This window comes from Dermochelys coriacea, chromosome 6 (assembly GCF_009764565.3).
Source record: "Dermochelys coriacea isolate rDerCor1 chromosome 6, rDerCor1.pri.v4, whole genome shotgun sequence".
In the NCBI taxonomy this organism is placed as follows: domain Eukaryota; kingdom Metazoa; phylum Chordata; order Testudines; family Dermochelyidae; genus Dermochelys; species Dermochelys coriacea.
The window spans coordinates 3,585,951-3,605,097 of record NC_050073.1 but is presented as its reverse complement, the minus strand read 5'-3'; the positions used below and the strand labels follow the sequence as shown (position 1 = coordinate 3,605,097).

Below are 19,147 nucleotides of genomic sequence, written 5' to 3'. Positions count from 1 at the left end.
GCCGCCGGAACTGCCGGCTGCCAAGTACCCCAAAGAGACTGAGGACCTGCAAGCAATTGAGCCCTACAAACAGGTAGGGGTAGGAAGTAGCCCAGGAAAACCAAACATTAGTCTGCAAAAAGAAAAGGAGAACTTGTGGCACCTTAGAGACTAACGCATTTATGAGAGCATAAGCTTTCGTGAGCTACAGCTCACTTCATCGGAAAGCTTACGCTCTCATAAATGTGTTAGTCTCTAAGGTGCCACGAGTCCTCCTTTTCTTTTTGTGGATACAAACTAACACGGCTGCTACTCTGAAACCAGACATTAGTCTGGTTGTGTTGCTGAAACCACAGTCAGCATGTTTCATTAGGACCCCCGCTGACCCACCGGAGGGACCACTCGTCACTGGTAGGGTGCTGGACTGGGACCCCGTGGAGTAGAGTGGGCCCGGGTCCCCCTACTGCCAACCCCACCCCTGGGGTGGCAGCCTACTCAATTTAGGCCAGATGGCTTGTCTGTGTTTATTGTAGATTGCTACTGCTCTTCTCCACTCAGAGGGCTTGAGCCTGATTGTTTGCTGTCTGCCCCAGCCAGGGAGCTGGGCTAAAAGAGTGCCAGCTCTGCTGCCCTGCCAAAGGGGCCAGGGCCCTAGACTCTTTTCTGACCCTTACCACACTAATCCCTTGTCAATTGGCTATCAGCCACTGGGTGGCGTAGCAAGGCGGAGTGGCCTCCCTCCAAGGTTGACAAGGCAGAACCATTACAAGAACATAAGAACAGACACACTGGGTCAGACCAATGGTCCATCTAGCCTAGTGTCCTGTCTGCCGACAGTGACCTGTACCAGAGGCAATGAACAGAACAGGGCAATTTCAAATGATCCATCCCATCACTCAGTCCCAGCTTTGGGCAGTTGGAGGTTTAGGGACATCCAGAGCAGGGCTGTGTCCCTGACCCTCTTGGCTAATAGTCACTGACAGACCTATCCTCCACGAAATTAGCTGATTTTTTTTTTACCCCAGTTATAGTTTTGGGCTTCACAACATCCCCTGGCAACAAGTTCCACAGGTTGACTGTGCGTTGTGTGAAGAAGTTTGCTTTTGTTTGTTTGAAACCTGCTGCCCATCACTTTCATTGAATGACGCTTGGTTCTTGCGTTATGTAAAGGGGTAAATAACGCTTTCACCACGCCATTTGGGATTTTACAGACATCTATTATATCCCCACTTAGTCGTCTCGTTTCTAAGATGAACAGGGCCCAGTCTTCTTAATCTCTCCTCAGATGGAAACTGTTCCAAACCCCTCATCATTTTCGTAGCCCTTTTCCATACCTTTTTGAATTCTAATATATCTTTTTTGACATGATGCAACAAGAACTGCAAGATTGCATGATGCAATATTCAAGGTGTGGGCCTACCACGGATTTATATAGTGGCATTGTGATATTTTCTGTTTTATTATCTATTCCTTTCCCAATGGTTACTACCATTCGGTTAGCTTTCTTGACTGCCACTGCACACTGAGCAGATGTTTTCAAGGAACTACACACACTGACTTCAAGATCTCTTTTTTGATTGGTAACAGCTGATTTAGACCCCTTCATTTCGTATGTATTGCTGGGATAATGTTTTCCAATGTGCATTGCTTTGCACTTATCAACATTGAATTTCATCTCTCATTTTGTCACCCAGTCAAGTGAGATCCCTTTGTAACTTTGCAGTCATCTTTGGACTTATCTTAAGTAATTTTGTATCATCTGCAAATTTTGCCACCACCCACCTTTTCCAGATCATTTATGAATATATTGAACAGTACAGGACCCAGTACAGATCCTTGTGGAACCCCACTATTTATCTCTCCATTGTGAAAACTGATCATTTATTCCTACTCTGTTTTCTGTCTTTTAACCAGTTACTGATCCATGAGAGCTCTTTCCCTGTTATCCCATGACTTCTTAATTTGCTCAAGAGCTTTTGGTGAGAGACCTTGTCTAAGGTTTTATGAAAGTCCAAGAACACTGGATCATTCTTGTCCACATGCTTGTTGATACCCTCAAAGAATTCTAACAGATTGGTGAGGCATGATTTCCCGATGTTGACTCTTTCCCAACATATCATGTTCATCTATGTATCTGATAATTCTGCTCTTTACTATAGTTTCAATCAATTTGCCTGGTACTGAAGTTAGGCTTACCAGCCTGTAAATTGCCAGGATCACCTCTGGAGCTTTTTTTAAAAATAGGTGTTACATTAGCTATCCTCTGGTAGAGGCAGATTTCGATAGATTACATATCACAGTTAGAAAAGGAGTACTTGTGGAACCTTAGAGACTAACAAATTTATTAGAGCATAAGCTTTCGTGAGCTACAGCTCACTTCATCGGATGCATTCAAGTGAAGTGAGCTGTAGCTCACGAAAGCTTATGCTCTAATAAATTTGTTAGTCTCTAAGGTGCCACAAGTACTCCTTTTCTTTTTGCAAATACAGACTAACACGGCTGCTACTCTGAAACATATCACAGTTAGTAGTTCTTCAGTTTCATATTTGAGTTCCTTCAGAACTCTTGCATGAATACAGCCTGGTCCCAGTGACTTAATACTGTTTAGATTTCAGTTTGTTCTAAACCCTCTTCTATTGACACATCAATTTGGGACAGTATTTCAGATTTGTCACCCAAAAAGAATAACTGTGAGGTGAGTGCCTCCCCCACATCCTCTGTAGTAAAGACCAATGCAAAGAATTCATTTAGCTTCTCTGCAACAGCCTTGTCTTCCTTGAGTGCTCTTTTAGCACTTCGGTCGTCCAGGGACCCCACTGACAGTTTGGCAGGCTTCCTGCTTCTGATGTACTTAAAAACAATTTTATTGTTAGAATTTGAAGAGCAACTAGCTAAGGACACAAAAACTTTCTTGGCCTGCTTTATTATACTTTTACACTTGACTTGCCAGAGTCTATGCTCCTTTTTAGTTTCCTCAGAAGGATTTAACTTCCAGATTTTAAAGGATGCCTTTTTGCCTCTAACCATCACTTTTACTCTGCTGTTTACAAATGGTGGCATTTTTGGTCCTCTGGGTTTTGTTTGTCTGTTTGTTTGGGGTTTTTTTATTTTTATTATTTGGGGGTATACATTTAGTTTGAGCCTCTATTATTATGTTTTTCACATAGTCTCCATGCAACTTGTAGGCATTTTACCCTTGTTCCTTTTAATTTAACTAGCTTCCTCATTTTTGTGTAGTTCCCCTTTTTGAAGTTAACTGCTACTGTGGTGGGTTTCTCTGGCATTTCCCCCCCTACAAGGATGTTAAATTTAATTATATAATTATATTATGGTTGCTATTACCGAGCAGTTCAGCTTGGACCACATCCTGTGCGCCACTTTGGACTAAATCAAGAATTGCCTCTCCCCTGGTCCATCCCACGAAGCAGTCATTTACGGGGTCTAGAAATTTTATCTCAGCCTCCTGTGCTGAAATGACGTACCCAGTCAGTAAGGGGATAGTTGAAATCCCCCATTATTATTGTGTTTTCTGCCTTTGTAGCCTCTCTAATCTGCCTGAGCCTTTCACAATCGTGGTCACCATTCCTGTGGTTATTGCCACGTATCCCTAGACAATTTCACTGCTTATTTAATTGACACACTGAAAGCCAGAAGAACCTTGTCTAGGTCACCGTTCCCCCCGGGGGCAAAATAAATGGGGTTTAGCGCCAGTGAGAATGTTATTGTGAAATTACATTCACAATAATCAGACAGCTGCAGCGGCACAGGAGCTAGCAAACAGAGCTCTAAACAGGGGAGTTTGAGTGGGAGTTTGCAAGGGGAGTTTGGATTGTGCTTGTTTGGGGTTTGCTTTTGCTGGGGGGGTGGTCTTTTTGGTGTGGCTTGTTTCCCAGATTAACAGGATTTAGGTGGGAAGGAGATGACAGATACAGAGGAAGCTGTGGGAGTGACTCCTGCAGTGAAAGACACATTGAGGATGACTGGATGTGGAAGCTGTGGTATGTACATGATCCTGGAGGGGGGAACCGGTAAGAGTTTTGTCTGCATGAAATGCCGTCTGATAGAGCTGATGGAGGAAAAGATCCGAGGTTTGGAGATGCAGGTGGAAAGTCTGGTTGAGTTTAGGAAGGGGTTTGAGCAGATGATGGAGCAAAGATATGAGGTATCTGAAGGGAAAAGCTCAGACTCACAGATGGAAGCAGGGCTGGGGAATTTTGAGGAGAGACTGGATGAGGAAAGTGGTCAGTGGAAACATGTGACTCAAAGAACCAGGCAGAGAAAAAGACGGGCTAGTGAAGGAGAAATAGAGCTTAGGAACAGGTTTGCAGAGTTGGAAAATGAAGGGGCTCAGCAGGTAGTCGCTGAAGGTGGAAGGGTAAGGAAGAAGAGAAGAGAGGCTAGCCCTATAGAAAAAGGGGAAGAGTCAAGGGAGACTACACCAAATACGAGCCCCAGGAGGATACAGGATGGGTTGAAGAGAATTGTAAGGGAAAATAGGAATGGAAAGAACTTGCAGCCAGAGGGAACAGGGGAGAGACTGGAGAATAGCACTGTCACCAGGAAAAGGCAGGTCTATGCGATCGGGGACTCTTTATTGAGAAGAATAGACAGGCCTGTAACTAGAGCTGATCCTGAGAATAGAAGGGTGTGCTGTCTTCCGGGTGCTAAGATACGGGATGTAGACCTGAGGTTGAAAAGGATCCTCAAGGGAGCGGGAAAGAATCCCCTAATTATCCTTCATGTGGGAACAAATGATACAGCCAGATTCTCGCTGGAAAGTATCAAGGGAGACTATGCTAGGCTGGGGAAGACGCTTAAGGAAATTGAGGCTCAGGTGATCTTTAGCGGGATCCTTCCTGTTCCTAGAGAAGGGCAACAAAGGTGTGACAAGATTATGACTGTCAACAGATGGCTTAGGCAGTGGTGCTATAAGGAGGGCTTTGGGATGTATGGCCACTGGGAGGCATTCACGGACAGAGGTCAGTTCTCTCGGGATGGACTTCATCTGAGTAGGGAAGGAAATAGACTTCTAGGATCGAGGCTGGCACAACTGATAAAGAGAGCTTTAAACTAGGAATTGGGGGGAGATGGATGGGAGATGTCCAGAAAATCTCCACGCCAGATTTTAGCATTGAGAGGGAAGAAGATGAAGTAAGAAAGGATACAGCCATGGGTAGGAGAATGTATATAAGGAGCGAGGGCGGTGTGGATACTAGTCTAATAGGTTATACTGGCTGTAGAATGACTGTACTTAATAGGGTACCAAATGTGAGCGAGGCCAAACAGCAAAAATTAAGATGTTTATACACCAATGCGAGGAGTCTAGGTAACAAAATGGAGGAACTAGAGCTACTGGTGCAGGAAGTGAAACCAGATATTATAGGGATAACAGAAACATGGTGGAATAGTAGTCATGACTGGACTACAGGTATTGAAGGGTATGTGCTGTTTAGGAAAGACAGAAACAAAGGTAAAGGGGGTGGAGTAGCATTGTATATCAACGATGAGTTAGAATGTAAAGAAATAAGAAGCGATGCAATGGAGAAGACAGAGTCTGTCTGGGCAAAAATTACATTGGAGAAGAAAACTAGTAAAGCCTCTCCTGCGATAGTGCTTGGGGTGTGCTATAGACCTCCGGGATCTAATTTGGTTATGGATAGAGCCCTTTTTAATGTCTTTAATAAAGTAAATACTAATGGAAACTGCGTGATCATGGGAGACTTTAACTTCCCAGATATAGACTGGAGGACCAGTGCTAGTAATAATAATAGGGCTCAGATTTTCCTAGATGCGATAGCTGATGGATTCCTTCATCAAGTAGTTGCTGAACCGACTAGAGGGGATGCCATTTTAGATTTAATTTTGGTGAGTAGCGAGGACCTCAGAAGAAATGGTTGTAGGGGACAATCTTGGCTCAAGTGATCATGAGCTAATTCAGTTCAAACTAAATGGAAGGATTAACAAAAATAAATCTGCAACTAGGGTTTTTGATTTCAAAAGGGCTGACTTTCAAAAATTAAGGCAATTAGTTAGGGAAGTGGATTGGACTGAAGAACTTATGGATCTAAAGGCAGTTGAGGCCTGGGATTACTTTAAATCAAAACTGCAGAAGCTATCGGAAGCCTGTATCCCAAGAAAGGGGAAAAAATTCATAGGAAGGAGTTGTAGACCAAGCTGGATGAGCAAGCATCTTAGAGAGGTGATTATGAAGAAGCAGAAAGCATACAGGGAGTGGAAGATGGGAGGGATCAGCAAGGAAAGCTACCTAATTGAGGTCAGAAGATGTAGGGATAAAGTCAGAGAGGCTAAAAGTCAAGTAGAGTTGGACCTTGCAAAGGGAATTAAAACCAATAGCAAAAGGTTCTATAGCCATATAAATAAGAAGAAAACTAAGAAGGAAGAAGTGGGGCCGCTTAACACTGAGGATGGAGCGGAGGTTAAAGATAATCTAGGCATGGCCCAAAATCTAAACAAATACTTTGCCTCAGTCTTTAATAAGGCTAAAGAGGATCTTGGGGATAATGGTAGCATGACAAATAGGAAGGAGCATATAGAGGTAGATATTACCATATCAGAGGTAGAAGCGAAACTGAAACAGCTTAATGGGACTAAATCGGGGGGCCCAGATAATCTTCATCCAAGAATATTAAAGGAATTGGCACCTGAAATTGCAAGCCCATTAGCAAGAATTTTTAATGAATCTGTAAACTCAGGAATAGTACCGAATGATTGGAGAATTGCTAATATAGTTCCTATTTTTAAGAAAGGAAAAAAAAGTGATCCAGGTAACTACAGGCCAGTTAGTTTGACATCTGTAGTATGCAAGGTCCTGGAAAAAATTTTGAAGGAGAAATTAGTTAAGGACATTGAAGTCAATGGTAAATGGGACAAAATACAACATGGTTTTACAAAAGGTAGATCGTGCCAAACCAACCTAATCTCCTTTTTTGAAAAAGTAACAGATTTTTTAGATAAAGGAAATGCAGTGGATCTAATTTACCTAGATTTCAGTAAGGCATTTGATACCGTGCCACATGGGGAATTATTAGTTAAATTGGAGAAGATGGGGATCAATATGAACATCAGAAGGTGGATAAGGAATTGGTTAAAGGGGAGACTGCAACGGGTCCTACTGAAAGGCGAACTGTCAGGTTGGAGGGAGGTTACCAGTGGAGTTCCTCAGGGATCGGTTTTGGGACCAATCTTATTTAATCTTTTTGTTACTGACCTTGGCACAAAAAGTGGGAGTGTGCTAATAAAGTTTGCAGATGATACAAAGCTGGGAGGTGTTGCCAATTCAGAGAAGGATAGGGATATTATACAGGAGGATCTGGATGACCTTGTAAACTGGAGTAATAGTAATAGGATGAAATTTAATAGTGAGAAGTGTAAGGTTATGCATTTAGGGATTAATAACAAGAATTTTAGTTATAAGTTGGGGACGCATCAATTAGAAGTAACGGAAGAGGAGAAGGACCTTGGAGTATTGGTTGATCATAGGATGACTATGAGCTGCCAATGTGATATGGCTGTGAAAAAAGCTAATGCGGTTTTGGGATGCATCAGGAGAGGCATTTCCAGTAGGGATAAGGAGGTTTTAGTACCGTTATACAAGGCACTGGTGAGACCTCACCTAGAAGACTGTGTGCAGTTCTGGTCTCCCATGTTTAAAAAGGATGAATTCAAACTGGAGCAGGTACAGAGAAGGGCTACTAGGATGATCCGAGGAATGGAAAACTTGTCTTATGAAAGGAGACTTAAGGAGCTTGGCTTGTTTAGCCTAACTAAAAGAAGGTTGAGGGGAGATATGATTGCTCTCTATAAATATATCAGAGGGATAAATATAGGAGAGGGAGAGGAATTATTTAAGCTCAGCACCAATGTGGACACAAGAACAAATGGGTATAAACTGGCCACCAGGAAGTTTAGACTTGAAATCAGACGAAGGTTTTTAACCATCAGAGGAGTGAAGTTTTGGAATAACCTTCCAAGGGAAGCAGTGGGGGCAAAAGATCTATCTGGTTTTAAGATTCTACTCGATAAGTTTATGGAGGAGATGGTATGATGGGATAATGTGATTTTGGTAAGTAATTGATCTTTAAATATTCAGGGTAAATAGGCCAAATCCCCTGAGATGGGATATTAGATGGATGGGATCTGATTTACTATAGAAAATTCTTTCCTGGGTATCTGGCTGGTGAATCTTGCCCATGTGCTCAGGGTTTGGCTGATTGCCATGTTTGGGGTCGGGAGGGAGTTTTCCTCCAGGGCAGATTGGAGAGGCCCTGGAGGTTTTTTTTGCCTTCCTCTGTAGCATGGGGCATGGTTGACTGGAGGGAGGCTTCTCTGCTCCTTGAAGTTTTGAACCATGATTTGAGGACTTCAATAGCTCAGACATGGGTGAGGTTTTTCATAGGAGTGGTGGGTGACATTCTGTGGCCTGCGCTGTGCAGGAGGTCGGACTAGATGATCAGAGTGGTCCCTTCTGACCTTAGTATCTATGAATCTATGAATCTATAAATTCTCTAGCATGGAGAAGGTCTCAGGTGCGATAGGAGCTGGCCTGTGCACACAGACAGAGACGCCTGCAGAGGGGGTGACTTCAACCTCCCAGCCCCAGCTCTCACCTGTACGTCTCCTGGTTCCCATCTGGGCCCCAAATAATCTCTGGGTGTATTTCTTCTGGAGGATCCTAAAACACAGGAACAGGCGTTAAGGTGGCTCCACTGGGGATTTCCCATTGCAGAGCTCTTTGCAGAGGGAACCTGGACAGCTGTGGCCAAGTGGTCAGCTGGGGGCTGTTTCCATGGCCTGGGACCCTTGCAGTGCATTTGGCAGAGAGGACTCAGTGATCAGCTGAATTCCAGCTCCACGGTCGGATGCTTCCCAGGTGACCAAGATGCCCCAGGTCACAACTACGATGCCTGGTTATCTTTAGCTAGTTGAGGTAGGATCCTCTCTGACAACTGTCAGGTGTGATCACACTCTGGATTGCAGGAAGAGAGGTTCTGTGGAGTCATGAATCATCTCTCTAAGCTACCGGCTGCACTGAGGTGGGAGAGTTAAACACCTCTGCCAGGAGAGATGAGACTACTCCGGATCGATTCAGTCATTCAATCCAGGACTCAGCTATTCCCTTAGTTACATGAATATCTCCCACTGAAGCTAAGAGCTGCATGTAAACAACTGATTAGGCCTCTGACCTGCATTTGGCCAGACTCCTGATGTATAAACAGGCTCTGTTACAAATAGCACAGCAGACACCAAAAGATGAAGGGAAATGGTATGTACACTGCCCATTCTGATGATGCATTACGAGAGAGATTTGAGACCCAGCATTTAATAAATGCAACTGACATGATCCCTTTAGACATGCTTGAAGGGGAGGGTGGGTTTCCAATCCCGCTCTCCCCAGTCTACATTCTGATCATCTAGCAGACAAAGGCACAATGAGATCCAGTGGCTGGAACCTGAAGCTGGACAAATTCAGACTATACGTAAGGCCACTGGAATAACTACTGACCTAGGAGATATGGTGAATTCTCCATCAACTGCAATCTTTCCATCAAGACTGGATGTCTTCTAAAAACTACACTCTAGTGCAAACAGAAGTTATGGGCTTGATGCAGGAATTACTGGGTTAGGGGTCTCTGGCCTGGGTTATGCAGGAGGTCAGACTAGATGATCATAATGGTCCTCTCTGGCCTTAAAAAAAAAATCTATGAATCTATGATATTACAGACTCAGGCTAAGTCTACACAGCAGCGGAGGCCTAAAAAGTAACACTGTGGCAACACAGCTGGTGGCTCAGGCTAGCCCGAATACAATCTCGCCCAAGCTCCGTGGCCACATGACCATTTTGGGGCATGAGCTGAAGCAGAGCCAGTATGCGTCCATTCACCCAAGCTGAGAATCACACCGCCCAGCTGCTGTGTAGATGTACCCCAACAGACAGACACTGACAAAGGCACACGGGGAACACGTCTTCCTTACAAATACAAGGTGTTGTATTAACTTGGGTTTGCCAACAGGTAAAAACAGCAGCAAACACACCGTATCTCGGCTTTTAAATCAGGTTAGTACCTCACGTTAAAGCCTATAGGGTAGCCAGGGTTGAACGTGAGCTGCTGATCTGAATCAAAAGCTGAGTTGCCATATCTACACTGCTATTTTAACCCGAGCTGAACGCTCTTTTTCCTGTGGTCCACGTCTGGAGCGCCCAGGCTCTACCGTAATACACCTAATAAATAATATATAGAGCCCAGCACAATGGGGTCCTGGTTCATTACCGCGGCTCCTATGGGCTACCATAAGACACCTAATAAATAACAGTAATTAAGAATTTCTGCCGTGAAGACATAGCCTTAAATAGTTTCCGATTCCTCCATTTGCCATCAGCTGACTGGCCCACCAGGCACAATCCCGCCTAAATAAATTTTCTCTGATCTAAACAGTGGAGATGTTAGAATACCCCGGCTCAGCTCCGAGGGTGAAATCACAGCCAGAAACCATAGAGAAGGGAAAGAGACTGACAGACAATGAGCAAGGGAAAAAAATTACACCTAATTCCTTACCTCCTCCCTGGGACACAGTTTGCATTTGTCCGTTCCCCAGCTGTCCCCAGTGGGATCCTCCTTCCTGCTTTGTTTTCCTGCAGCAGACAGGGAGATATTATTTCAAGTAACACATTCTCCAGGAGATTATTTTTTAAGTGCCATTGGGTTTTTTTGGGTTGGTGAAAAGCAAATGAGACCAGAGAAGAGGCAGATTCTGTAGTCTGGAGGATATTAAAAATTAAAAAAAAATGTAGGTGGAGATTAGCTAAACAAAGAGACAAAGGGAAAGAGAACAGGGGAGAGAGTGATGGAGGAGGGTGTGAGGAGCAGAGGTGAAAGTAAGCTGGTCCAGTCAGGTCTGGCATACTGGTCAAGAGCCAGTACGCCGTGACGGGACCTGACCGGCTTCCCCACGCTGTTGCTTTAAAGGGCCCGGGGCTTCCTGCAGCAGCCGGAACCCCTGGCCCTTTAAAGCACTGCTGGAGCCCCTGGGGTAGCAGCAGCAGGGCTCCGGCAGTGATTTAAAGGGCCTGGAGCTCCGTTGCGGTAGCAGTGGCCAGAGCCTGGGGCCCTTTAAATTGCCCCTGAGCCCCGGGGCTCCCAGCCGCCTCTGCAGCTGGTAGCTCTGGGGGTGATTTAAAGGCCCTGGGGCTCCCAGCCGCAGCTGGAACCCTGAGGCCTTTAAATCTTGATTTAAAGGGCCTGGCCCCGCCTCTTCTGGTTGAGGCCATGCCCCCCCCGCTCAGGACTCCAGAGTACCGCTAAGTCCTTTAAGTTACTTTCAACCCTGGTGAGGAGCAGGTGTGGAGGGGAAGAGACCGTGAGGGAGAGATCAGAACCAACAGCCAATCAGTGCAGGGAAGAAAGGCAGCCTGATGACAGTGCCAGCAATCAACAGATTAAATCCAGTGCGGCTAAAGGGGGACATTGTGCGGATGGTCCAAGCAGCAGGCCAAAGTAGCATCTGGATTCTATCCACTCAGGCCCCTCAAATTACCCCACTTCGCCTGGTCAATTTCAGCCTCACTCACCTGCAGCTTTGGCCTTGGAGCCAGTGAAGGAAAGATGCCTCTTCATGAAGGCAATTGCTGGGGAGTGTGGAATTATAGTATGAATAAATCAATATAAATATCTAACACAGTTCCCTCGCCCTTTTTGGCCCAGAGCACTTCTCATAGGTAGGAACACAGGATCCATCTAGTCTAGTGTCCTCTGACAGTGGCCAGCACCAGATGCTTTGGAGGCAAGTGTAGGAACCCTGTAGTAGCAGATGTGGAATAATCTGTCTCCCACATAGGTCTCATCCGGGTCTCTAATAGAGACTGGCTTAAACCCTGAAGCAGGAGGCTCAATATCCCCTGCAAAATCTTTATCATTAAGAATTATGCTAACTCGGGATATTCTTGTGATCCATATGAATAGCCAATCCCTTCTTGAATCTTGTTAAATTCTTGGCCTCAGTGACTTCCTGTGGCAGGAAGTTCCACCGGCTAATTACACCTTATATGGAAATGATTTCATTTCATCGGTCTTGAATTGGCCACCTTCCAATGTCATCGAATGGCCCCTTGTTCTTGTGTTAGGAGGAGAGGAGAACTGAAGCTCCTGATCTCTCTTCTCTATGCCCTTCATTATTTTACATATTTTTATCATGTCCCCTCTTATTCAATTCCTTTCTAATTAACAATCCCAGTCTTTTCAATCTCTCTCCATAGAAGAGTTTTCCCAGCTCCCTGATCATTATCACCCTCCTGTGACCCCCCTCTACTCCTGCAATATCCCTTTGGAGATGGGGTGCCCAGGACTGCACAAAGTACCCCCAGTGAGGCCACACCATTGATTTATATAAAGGCATTTTGAATCTGGCTAAATCTGGAGCCACCCCACTGAAGTCAATGGGGTTAGGGAGAGATTCTGATCTCAGCAACCCTGGTGTAAATCCAGAGGGACTTGCCTGAAATTAATGAGGTTAGGGGCAGCTTCTGATCTCACTTATCCAGGTGTAAATCCAGAATAACTATCTTGATCTCACTGGAGCCAAAGCCAGATTTACACTGGGGTAACAGAGATCAGAAGCTGGCTTGAAGTGTTTATTTCCTGTGAGGGCCTCTCACCAACCTGTTACAGTAAGAAAAAAGAAAGTGAACATGCAGTAAAACAGTATTCCAGAGGCCTCTCTATATGTATATGTGAAGGAACTATGATCCTTGTGCATGCAGAAAATATTATTCACCCATACGCTGAAATGTAGCCACCTCTGGGGTGGGGCACAGCAGCTGGATAGCAGCCATTCCACACAGAGATCATCTACCCAACACTGAAATGCTCTTTAAGTTGCATGTTTTGGAAGGAAAAGGGGAATGAAATTTAGCACCTACTCCAGGAAGCCAACCCCAGGTTTTGCTTTCCTCTATCAACCCTGTAGCCTATAAGGCTACCTTGCTTGCCTTTATCTCCTTTCTTATGGTTTTGATTGTTTGTTTTATTATAATAAGTTTATAGATTTATATTAAAGTAGGTTGGCTGTAACACAAGAGACCTACAGGCCATACCCTATTATGTTACGCGAAGGCAAAGTTAGGTCCCAGACATATGTATGCTTTCACCTAGATAGATAGTGATAAGTTAAAGCATAAAGTCCATATATGGCAGCGACCTTTAACTTAGATAGATAAAGGATGCGTGGAAGCAGGGGGGCATAGGGCTTTCCAAACAGGTACACCACAAGGAAAGAACCGAAATAACCAGGAGAACAAAAATAACAAAGGTGTGAATGATCTAATATCATTAATATGTAAGTAAATGTCATCAATATGTACACACATACCAGCCTACGGAGTAAGTGTACCCCAACATTTTGGTAGGTGAGGAAACTAAGTTTGGACATAGGAGGGCTCAAGCACCCATGTCCTGTAAGACGGATGACACACCATGCTACAATACACCATTATCCAATATAATCTAAGTGTCTAAGAATATAAGCTTCAGGCATCTTTCTTAGTTTATTAGTCTGTTAGTTAAGTGAAATTCTAAGTCAGCTTCAATAGCTCTTAGCTCCACCTTCTTCTAAGATCTGCACCTCCCACTCAAAAGAATTGAGGAACCCGAGGCGAGGCTGGTCCTTGGTCTCTTATAACCAGGTCATCAAGGAAGGGTGTGAGTATATTAATCAAAAACTTTATAGTATATAAAATCATATGTATATTTAAAATAATAGTATTGCAGTTGTGACTGATTATTTTACCATTTGATTATAATTCCTTTTTATCTCAATAAAAGTCTTTAAGACTATATTGGTCTCGGTGTGAGTGTCTTGTCATGCCCCGAGGGTCATGTGTATATTCTGTGTAGCCAGATTCTGGGACAAGAACCTTGTTAACTTCTGATCAGATTGATTAGCGAGCCTATAACCCATACTATCCAAATTAATAATATTAACCTCCTAAAATCAGGCAACAACCCCCATGTGGCCCCTCCCTGAGGGGAAAAAAATCAAACAGGCCCAAACCCCTGCAATGACTTTGGTCCGACATACAGCCCTGAGGCTGTCACGGTCCATCACAACAGTGAATTTCACCATCACCCTGAGCGATTCTCAACTCAATTTCTGCCATCACCCTGAGCGATTCTCAACTCACCAGATGCTAGCATCCCTCCTTCACCAGGGGGAATCTCATCGCCTGAATGCGTGAAGTGGCTCTTCGGTCCTAAAGATAAGAGAGAGAATAGGTGTTCTCCATGGAGAGGTACTAGCAAGTTGGCTTCCCAGATCAGAGAGAGCACCTGGAGTAAGTAACCCTGTAAGTAACCCTGGAGTAAGAAAAAGGAGTACTTGTGGCACCTTAGAGACGAACAAATTTATTAGAGCATAAGCTTTCGTGAGCTACAGCTCACTTCATCGGATGCATACAGTAAATAAATTTGTTCGTCTCTAAGGTGCCACAAGTACTCCTTTTCTTTTTGCAGATACAGACTAACACGGCTGCTACTCTGTAACCCTGGAGTGACGCTCTTCTAGCCTCTGCACTGACACCCAGATAGACAGAGAGGGAGACAGCCAAAGATTAGCATTACATGACAGACACACAGCTCTGTAAGATACTCAGGTACCTCCACCATGAGCTTGGGATAAAGAGCTACACCAGACCACAGGGCCAGATTTTCATGTGCTCAGCACAAGTCACCTGAATCTCCTGCTTTAGTGCAAGTGGACGGCTTCCACGCTTGTTGTGGATGGCTGGAAGCTGTGGGAGAGACTTAGGAGAGAGTGAACTTGAAAGGTAAAAACAGGCCAGGACTAGAGATGGACAAAAAATTTTCATATGACTTTTTGTCGACCCCCAAAAAATATGTATATATATTCAGCTTCAGGCCACACCAAAATGTTCTGTGAATTGGTGTCAGTTTGGCTGACTTGTTCATTTAGAAAAAAAATCTTTAAAAGGAAACTCCAAAGAAATCTGAAATATTTCACGTTGACATATTGGAAACATTTTGATTTTTCACTTCAAAACAAAACTATTTGTTTCCAGGTGTCCTTTAATTTTTTTTTTTTAAAGCAATCAAAAAACGCTTTAAAACAGCCAAAAGTGAAACAAAGTTTCAAGTTAAAACAAACCTAAAATGAACATTTTTACATTTTTGGGGTTGCCATTAATGTATAAAATTTTCAATTTGATGCAAAATCCCCCCCCCCCCGATTTTTCAGAATTTTTCAGCAACCTCCCCCGCCCCCGCAAAAAAAACTATTTTTCCACACAGGACCAGAATAACCTGAGATCTTTAGGAATAACACTAGATCAAGTCTGCCCCTAGTAGTTGGTTTATATCATTTATGTTTCCAAGGCTCTGCAAGGAGAAAGAAGGGAAACTTCCTTGCTGCCTGGTGCTGTCAAATCAGTTCTCCATTCACATGGATAACAGCTGTTTACACTGCTGATGATGATACAGCAGATAGTTTCTCAAAAAGAAAAGGAGTACTTGTGGCACCTTAGAAACTAATGAATTTATTTGAGCATAAGCTTTCGTGAGCTACAGCTCACTGTGGTCATATAATTTTGGCAGGCTATATTTAAGTTCCATTGACCCTCAGCCCCCCACAATCCACTAGACCAGTAGCTTCCCTTTACTAAGTTCCACTGGGATTCGCCTGAAAAAGGACTGAACAAAATGAGAGTTAGAACTGAAATCTCACTTGTATAATATTTGCTACAAAAGAGGAAATACTCCTATACATGCAGGCAGGATGGATAAAAATCAATTATTAAAAAAAAAAATTTTTTTTTAAATTGGATTTTTTGATAAAATGCTTTTTGAGGAAAAACCTATCTAAAGATAGTTTTAATTGAAATATCTTTGAGCTATAATGTATCTTATCATGGAATAGGGATTATAAATTATAATTCTATAGTATGAGACAATATATTCATATAATGTTTTAGAAAAGTTTTGTAAATGAGTTCCAATATTTCATGGATTAGGGAACCAATTTTATGGGGTTCCACAGGCTTCTGTATAGATTATTTAGGTTAATCTTTCTATTTACCCACTGGGACTCAGTGCTCAGTCTGGAAGATACCGTCAGAGATGCTTAGTTTTGCAGTTCTCAAACTGTGGATTTGTGTCTCCAGGAGTAACATGCTTGTTAATGGCAAAAATGTTTTAAAATAAATAAATATATAGAGGTGAGAAATAACAGACCTCAACTCTATTGTCTCTCTGCAAATTTGTGTACACAGAGTCAATCCCTTACCTCTCTCTAAAAGTGCAAAGTTTCAAAAAGTTCAATGAATAGAAGATTGTTGGGGGCAGAATAGATCTGGACAAGGAGAAGGAGATAAATGTGAGAAGCGAGGGACATATGCTTGTTTTGTTAAAATATTATATGTTTGCTGTTGAAGAAAAAAATCCAGAATACTTAACTTTGTTGTTTTAATTAAATAAAACAATTTAAATGTCTGTCTGGTGGTGTTCTCCTCCTAATACAGCATGGCAAAAAAATCCTCCAAATATTAATGATTAACCTGTTGAATTGGAGATAGTTCACCTCCCAATGACTTCATAAATATCTGCTTCAATTACCTTTGGTAAATGAAATAACCAAACAATCATTCATTTTCTCATATAGATGTCAAACTCATCTGAAAAGTTTTCAAAATAAAGCACTTAAAAAATGTATAGTGTGTACCTTCTAAAAATGAAACCTACATCTATCTCTGAGTTGTGAAGAATATGTATTAAGGTTATAACAACGAACCAGAATGCACTTTTGTGTAGAAAACCATGATTAAATGGAGTCTTCCTGACTAGTGATTTAAATCAATTTGATTTAAATCAAATCCACCCTGCATGCAGGGCCCCTATCCTGATAGGACGGCAGGCTGGTTTTGTGGTTAAGGAACTAGCAAAGGGCCCACGAAATCTGGGTTACATTTGCAGTTTGGCCACAGACCCATGTGACATTTGGGGAAAGTCACTGACTGTCTGGGCCTCCGATCCCCATTATTAACCTCCCATTGTCTGCCCGGTCTGTTTAGATAGGAAATTCTCTGGGACAGGGACGGTCTCTCAGCGTGTCTGTCCAGGGTCCGGCACAACTACCCTGCCCCCAATCTCCATCAGGGTTCATGGGAGCTGTTACTCATTTGACCTTTCCATCCACAGCTCTCCCACTCTCTGCCCTTGAGCAGACAAGTTCTCCCATAAGGCCATGCAAAAAAAAAGTCAGCCAGACCCAGGGCACTCTGGGATCACAGTTGCCAACTTTCATGCGGTAAATAAGCACCCCAACTTTCACAATAAGCCAAAAATCAAGCTAATCCCATTTCAAAACAAGGCCAAAACAAGCCAATCCCTAAGAACCCCAACGCTCCATGTGACTAGATCCCCCCAGGGTGCAGTCTGAGACTGGGGTGGGCCTACTGTGCACCCCGACTCTCTCCCCCCCTTGCCCCTGCTTGCCGGGAGCCAATCAAAAAAGAAGAAGCCACAAGCAACAAGTTACAAGCCAAAAACTAGCTAACAAGCAACTCACAAGCCAATTAAGCCAAAAACAAGCCAAATTTCTGCATTTTTTTTTTGTGGGTTTGGCATGTCTGTCTGGGATGCTTGCCCATAAACCACTGCACCTGGGCCCACGGGGGCCTATCAGCAAACCCTGTAAAAGATGTATGTGCATGTGTTGTAACTCAAGTGAAGAGCAATCGAGTCAGCTCTGGATTTACCTTTCCGCAGTCTGGCTTCAACATCTTCCAGGACTTTCAGAACCACTTTTGAGTCCCCTCTGCAGTGCCTGAGCAGCAGGTCGGTTAATGCTGCTGGGTCAGCTGGTGTTATGGGGATGGGCTCAGATCCTCCCTCCAGCAGGACTTCACTCAGCTTATCCTTGAATCCCTCCAACTCCTCCTTGCCCAGGGCTTTCAGCTTCCTCAGCAGGTCACTTCTCCCAGGGGCCTCCATGCAGCTTCCTGATCAGCCTGGCCAGCAGAGAGAGTCAGGAAACTGCAGTTCAGTGCTGAGCGCCACGGGAAGCAAAGAGATTGTTGCCCCCTGAGAAGCGGGAAGGACTCAGGCTGCAGGAGACCGCCCCATTACACCACACACCCTCCACCACTTCCTGACTCCTGCTCTTTTAGTGAGATCACACTGTCCAATCAGGGTGCTGTTTCGGTGGCAATTTCGCCTCTGTATTGCCTGTGACTTTACTCACATCTGACATCGCTTGTCCAGAGATCAGTGTGGTGTTTCTCTCTCTCTCCCAAATATGCCTGGTTTGGATCACTGCTGTTTAACTGACTGTGCCGTTATAGATATGGGGATTTAATCAGCAGACTGTGGGACACATTCTAACCTCAGCAGAGAAGTCACTCTGGAGTTACATCAGGATCACTGAGATCAGAATCCAGCCCTGACTGTACTGACTGCATTAGAGTCACTCTGGATTCACCGCTGGGTAACTGAAACCATAATCAGGTTGGGATTATTACCTTTAGTGGAGTCACTCCAGATTTACACTGAAGTAACTGAGATCAGAATCGGGCCCTGCTTCCATTGACTTCAGCGGGGTCAGTCTGGATTTACGACAGGGTCACTGAGATCAGATTCGTGACAACTGCATATTTTTTAAGCGCTCTGCATAAGTTACCTAGTTAATTGGCCCACACTACACCCCTTTGAGGTAGATCAATATCATTAACCTCATTTTACAAATGGGGAAACTGAGGTAGAGAGAGAGGGGAAGTGACCAAGGTCACACTGCACATCAGTAACAGAGCTGGTCTTCGAATCCAAGAGGTCCTGCTTCCTAGCACCACATTTGTCTCTGTTTTGGAGAACTTTTTAAAAACGATGGACCACCCTACCGGCTCAGATGCTGTCTCTGTCGCTGAGCACTAAGCTACACTCGGGGAGACACTGGGGAGAATTAGCTAGTGTGTGGATTCACAGGGTGCAATGGTGGGGGGGTGTTGTAAGGCACTGAAAGAGTTAACTATACTAACTCAGTACCAGGCTGCCTGTAATAAAGCTCTGATCTCTGTGCCCCTTGTTCCTGCCTGCGCCACAACAAGACTGGCGGTTGGAACTGATTGGACCCCCATGTCTCCGACAGAGAG

The 19,147-nt window shown here is 44.0% G+C and overlaps 1 protein-coding gene across 6 annotated transcripts in view; it reads right to left on the bottom strand.

The window, feature by feature from the left end:
• LOC119856522 (NACHT, LRR and PYD domains-containing protein 1b allele 2-like) overlaps window positions 1-19,112 on the bottom strand; it is a 30,281-nt gene extending 11,169 nt beyond the window's left edge. Inside the window, exons 1-6 of one of the 6 annotated variants that reach the window (XM_043517260.1) lie at window positions 17,759-19,112; window positions 14,720-14,791; window positions 14,174-14,242; window positions 11,567-11,623; window positions 10,554-10,630; window positions 8,607-8,671 (exon numbers count right to left, since the gene is read on the bottom strand). In XM_043517260.1, the coding sequence (XP_043373195.1) occupies window positions 8,607-8,671; window positions 10,554-10,630; window positions 11,567-11,623; window positions 14,174-14,242; window positions 14,720-14,791; window positions 17,759-17,993 (575 nt within the window). In that variant the 5' untranslated portion in view covers window positions 17,994-19,112. The remainder of the gene's footprint in view (window positions 1-8,606; window positions 8,672-10,553; window positions 10,631-11,566; window positions 11,624-14,173; window positions 14,243-14,719; window positions 14,792-17,758) is intronic. The other 5 variants (XM_043517261.1, XM_043517262.1, XM_043517263.1 and 2 more) reach the window with 5 other exon arrangements.
• Window positions 19,113-19,147: the final 35 nt, after the last annotated feature.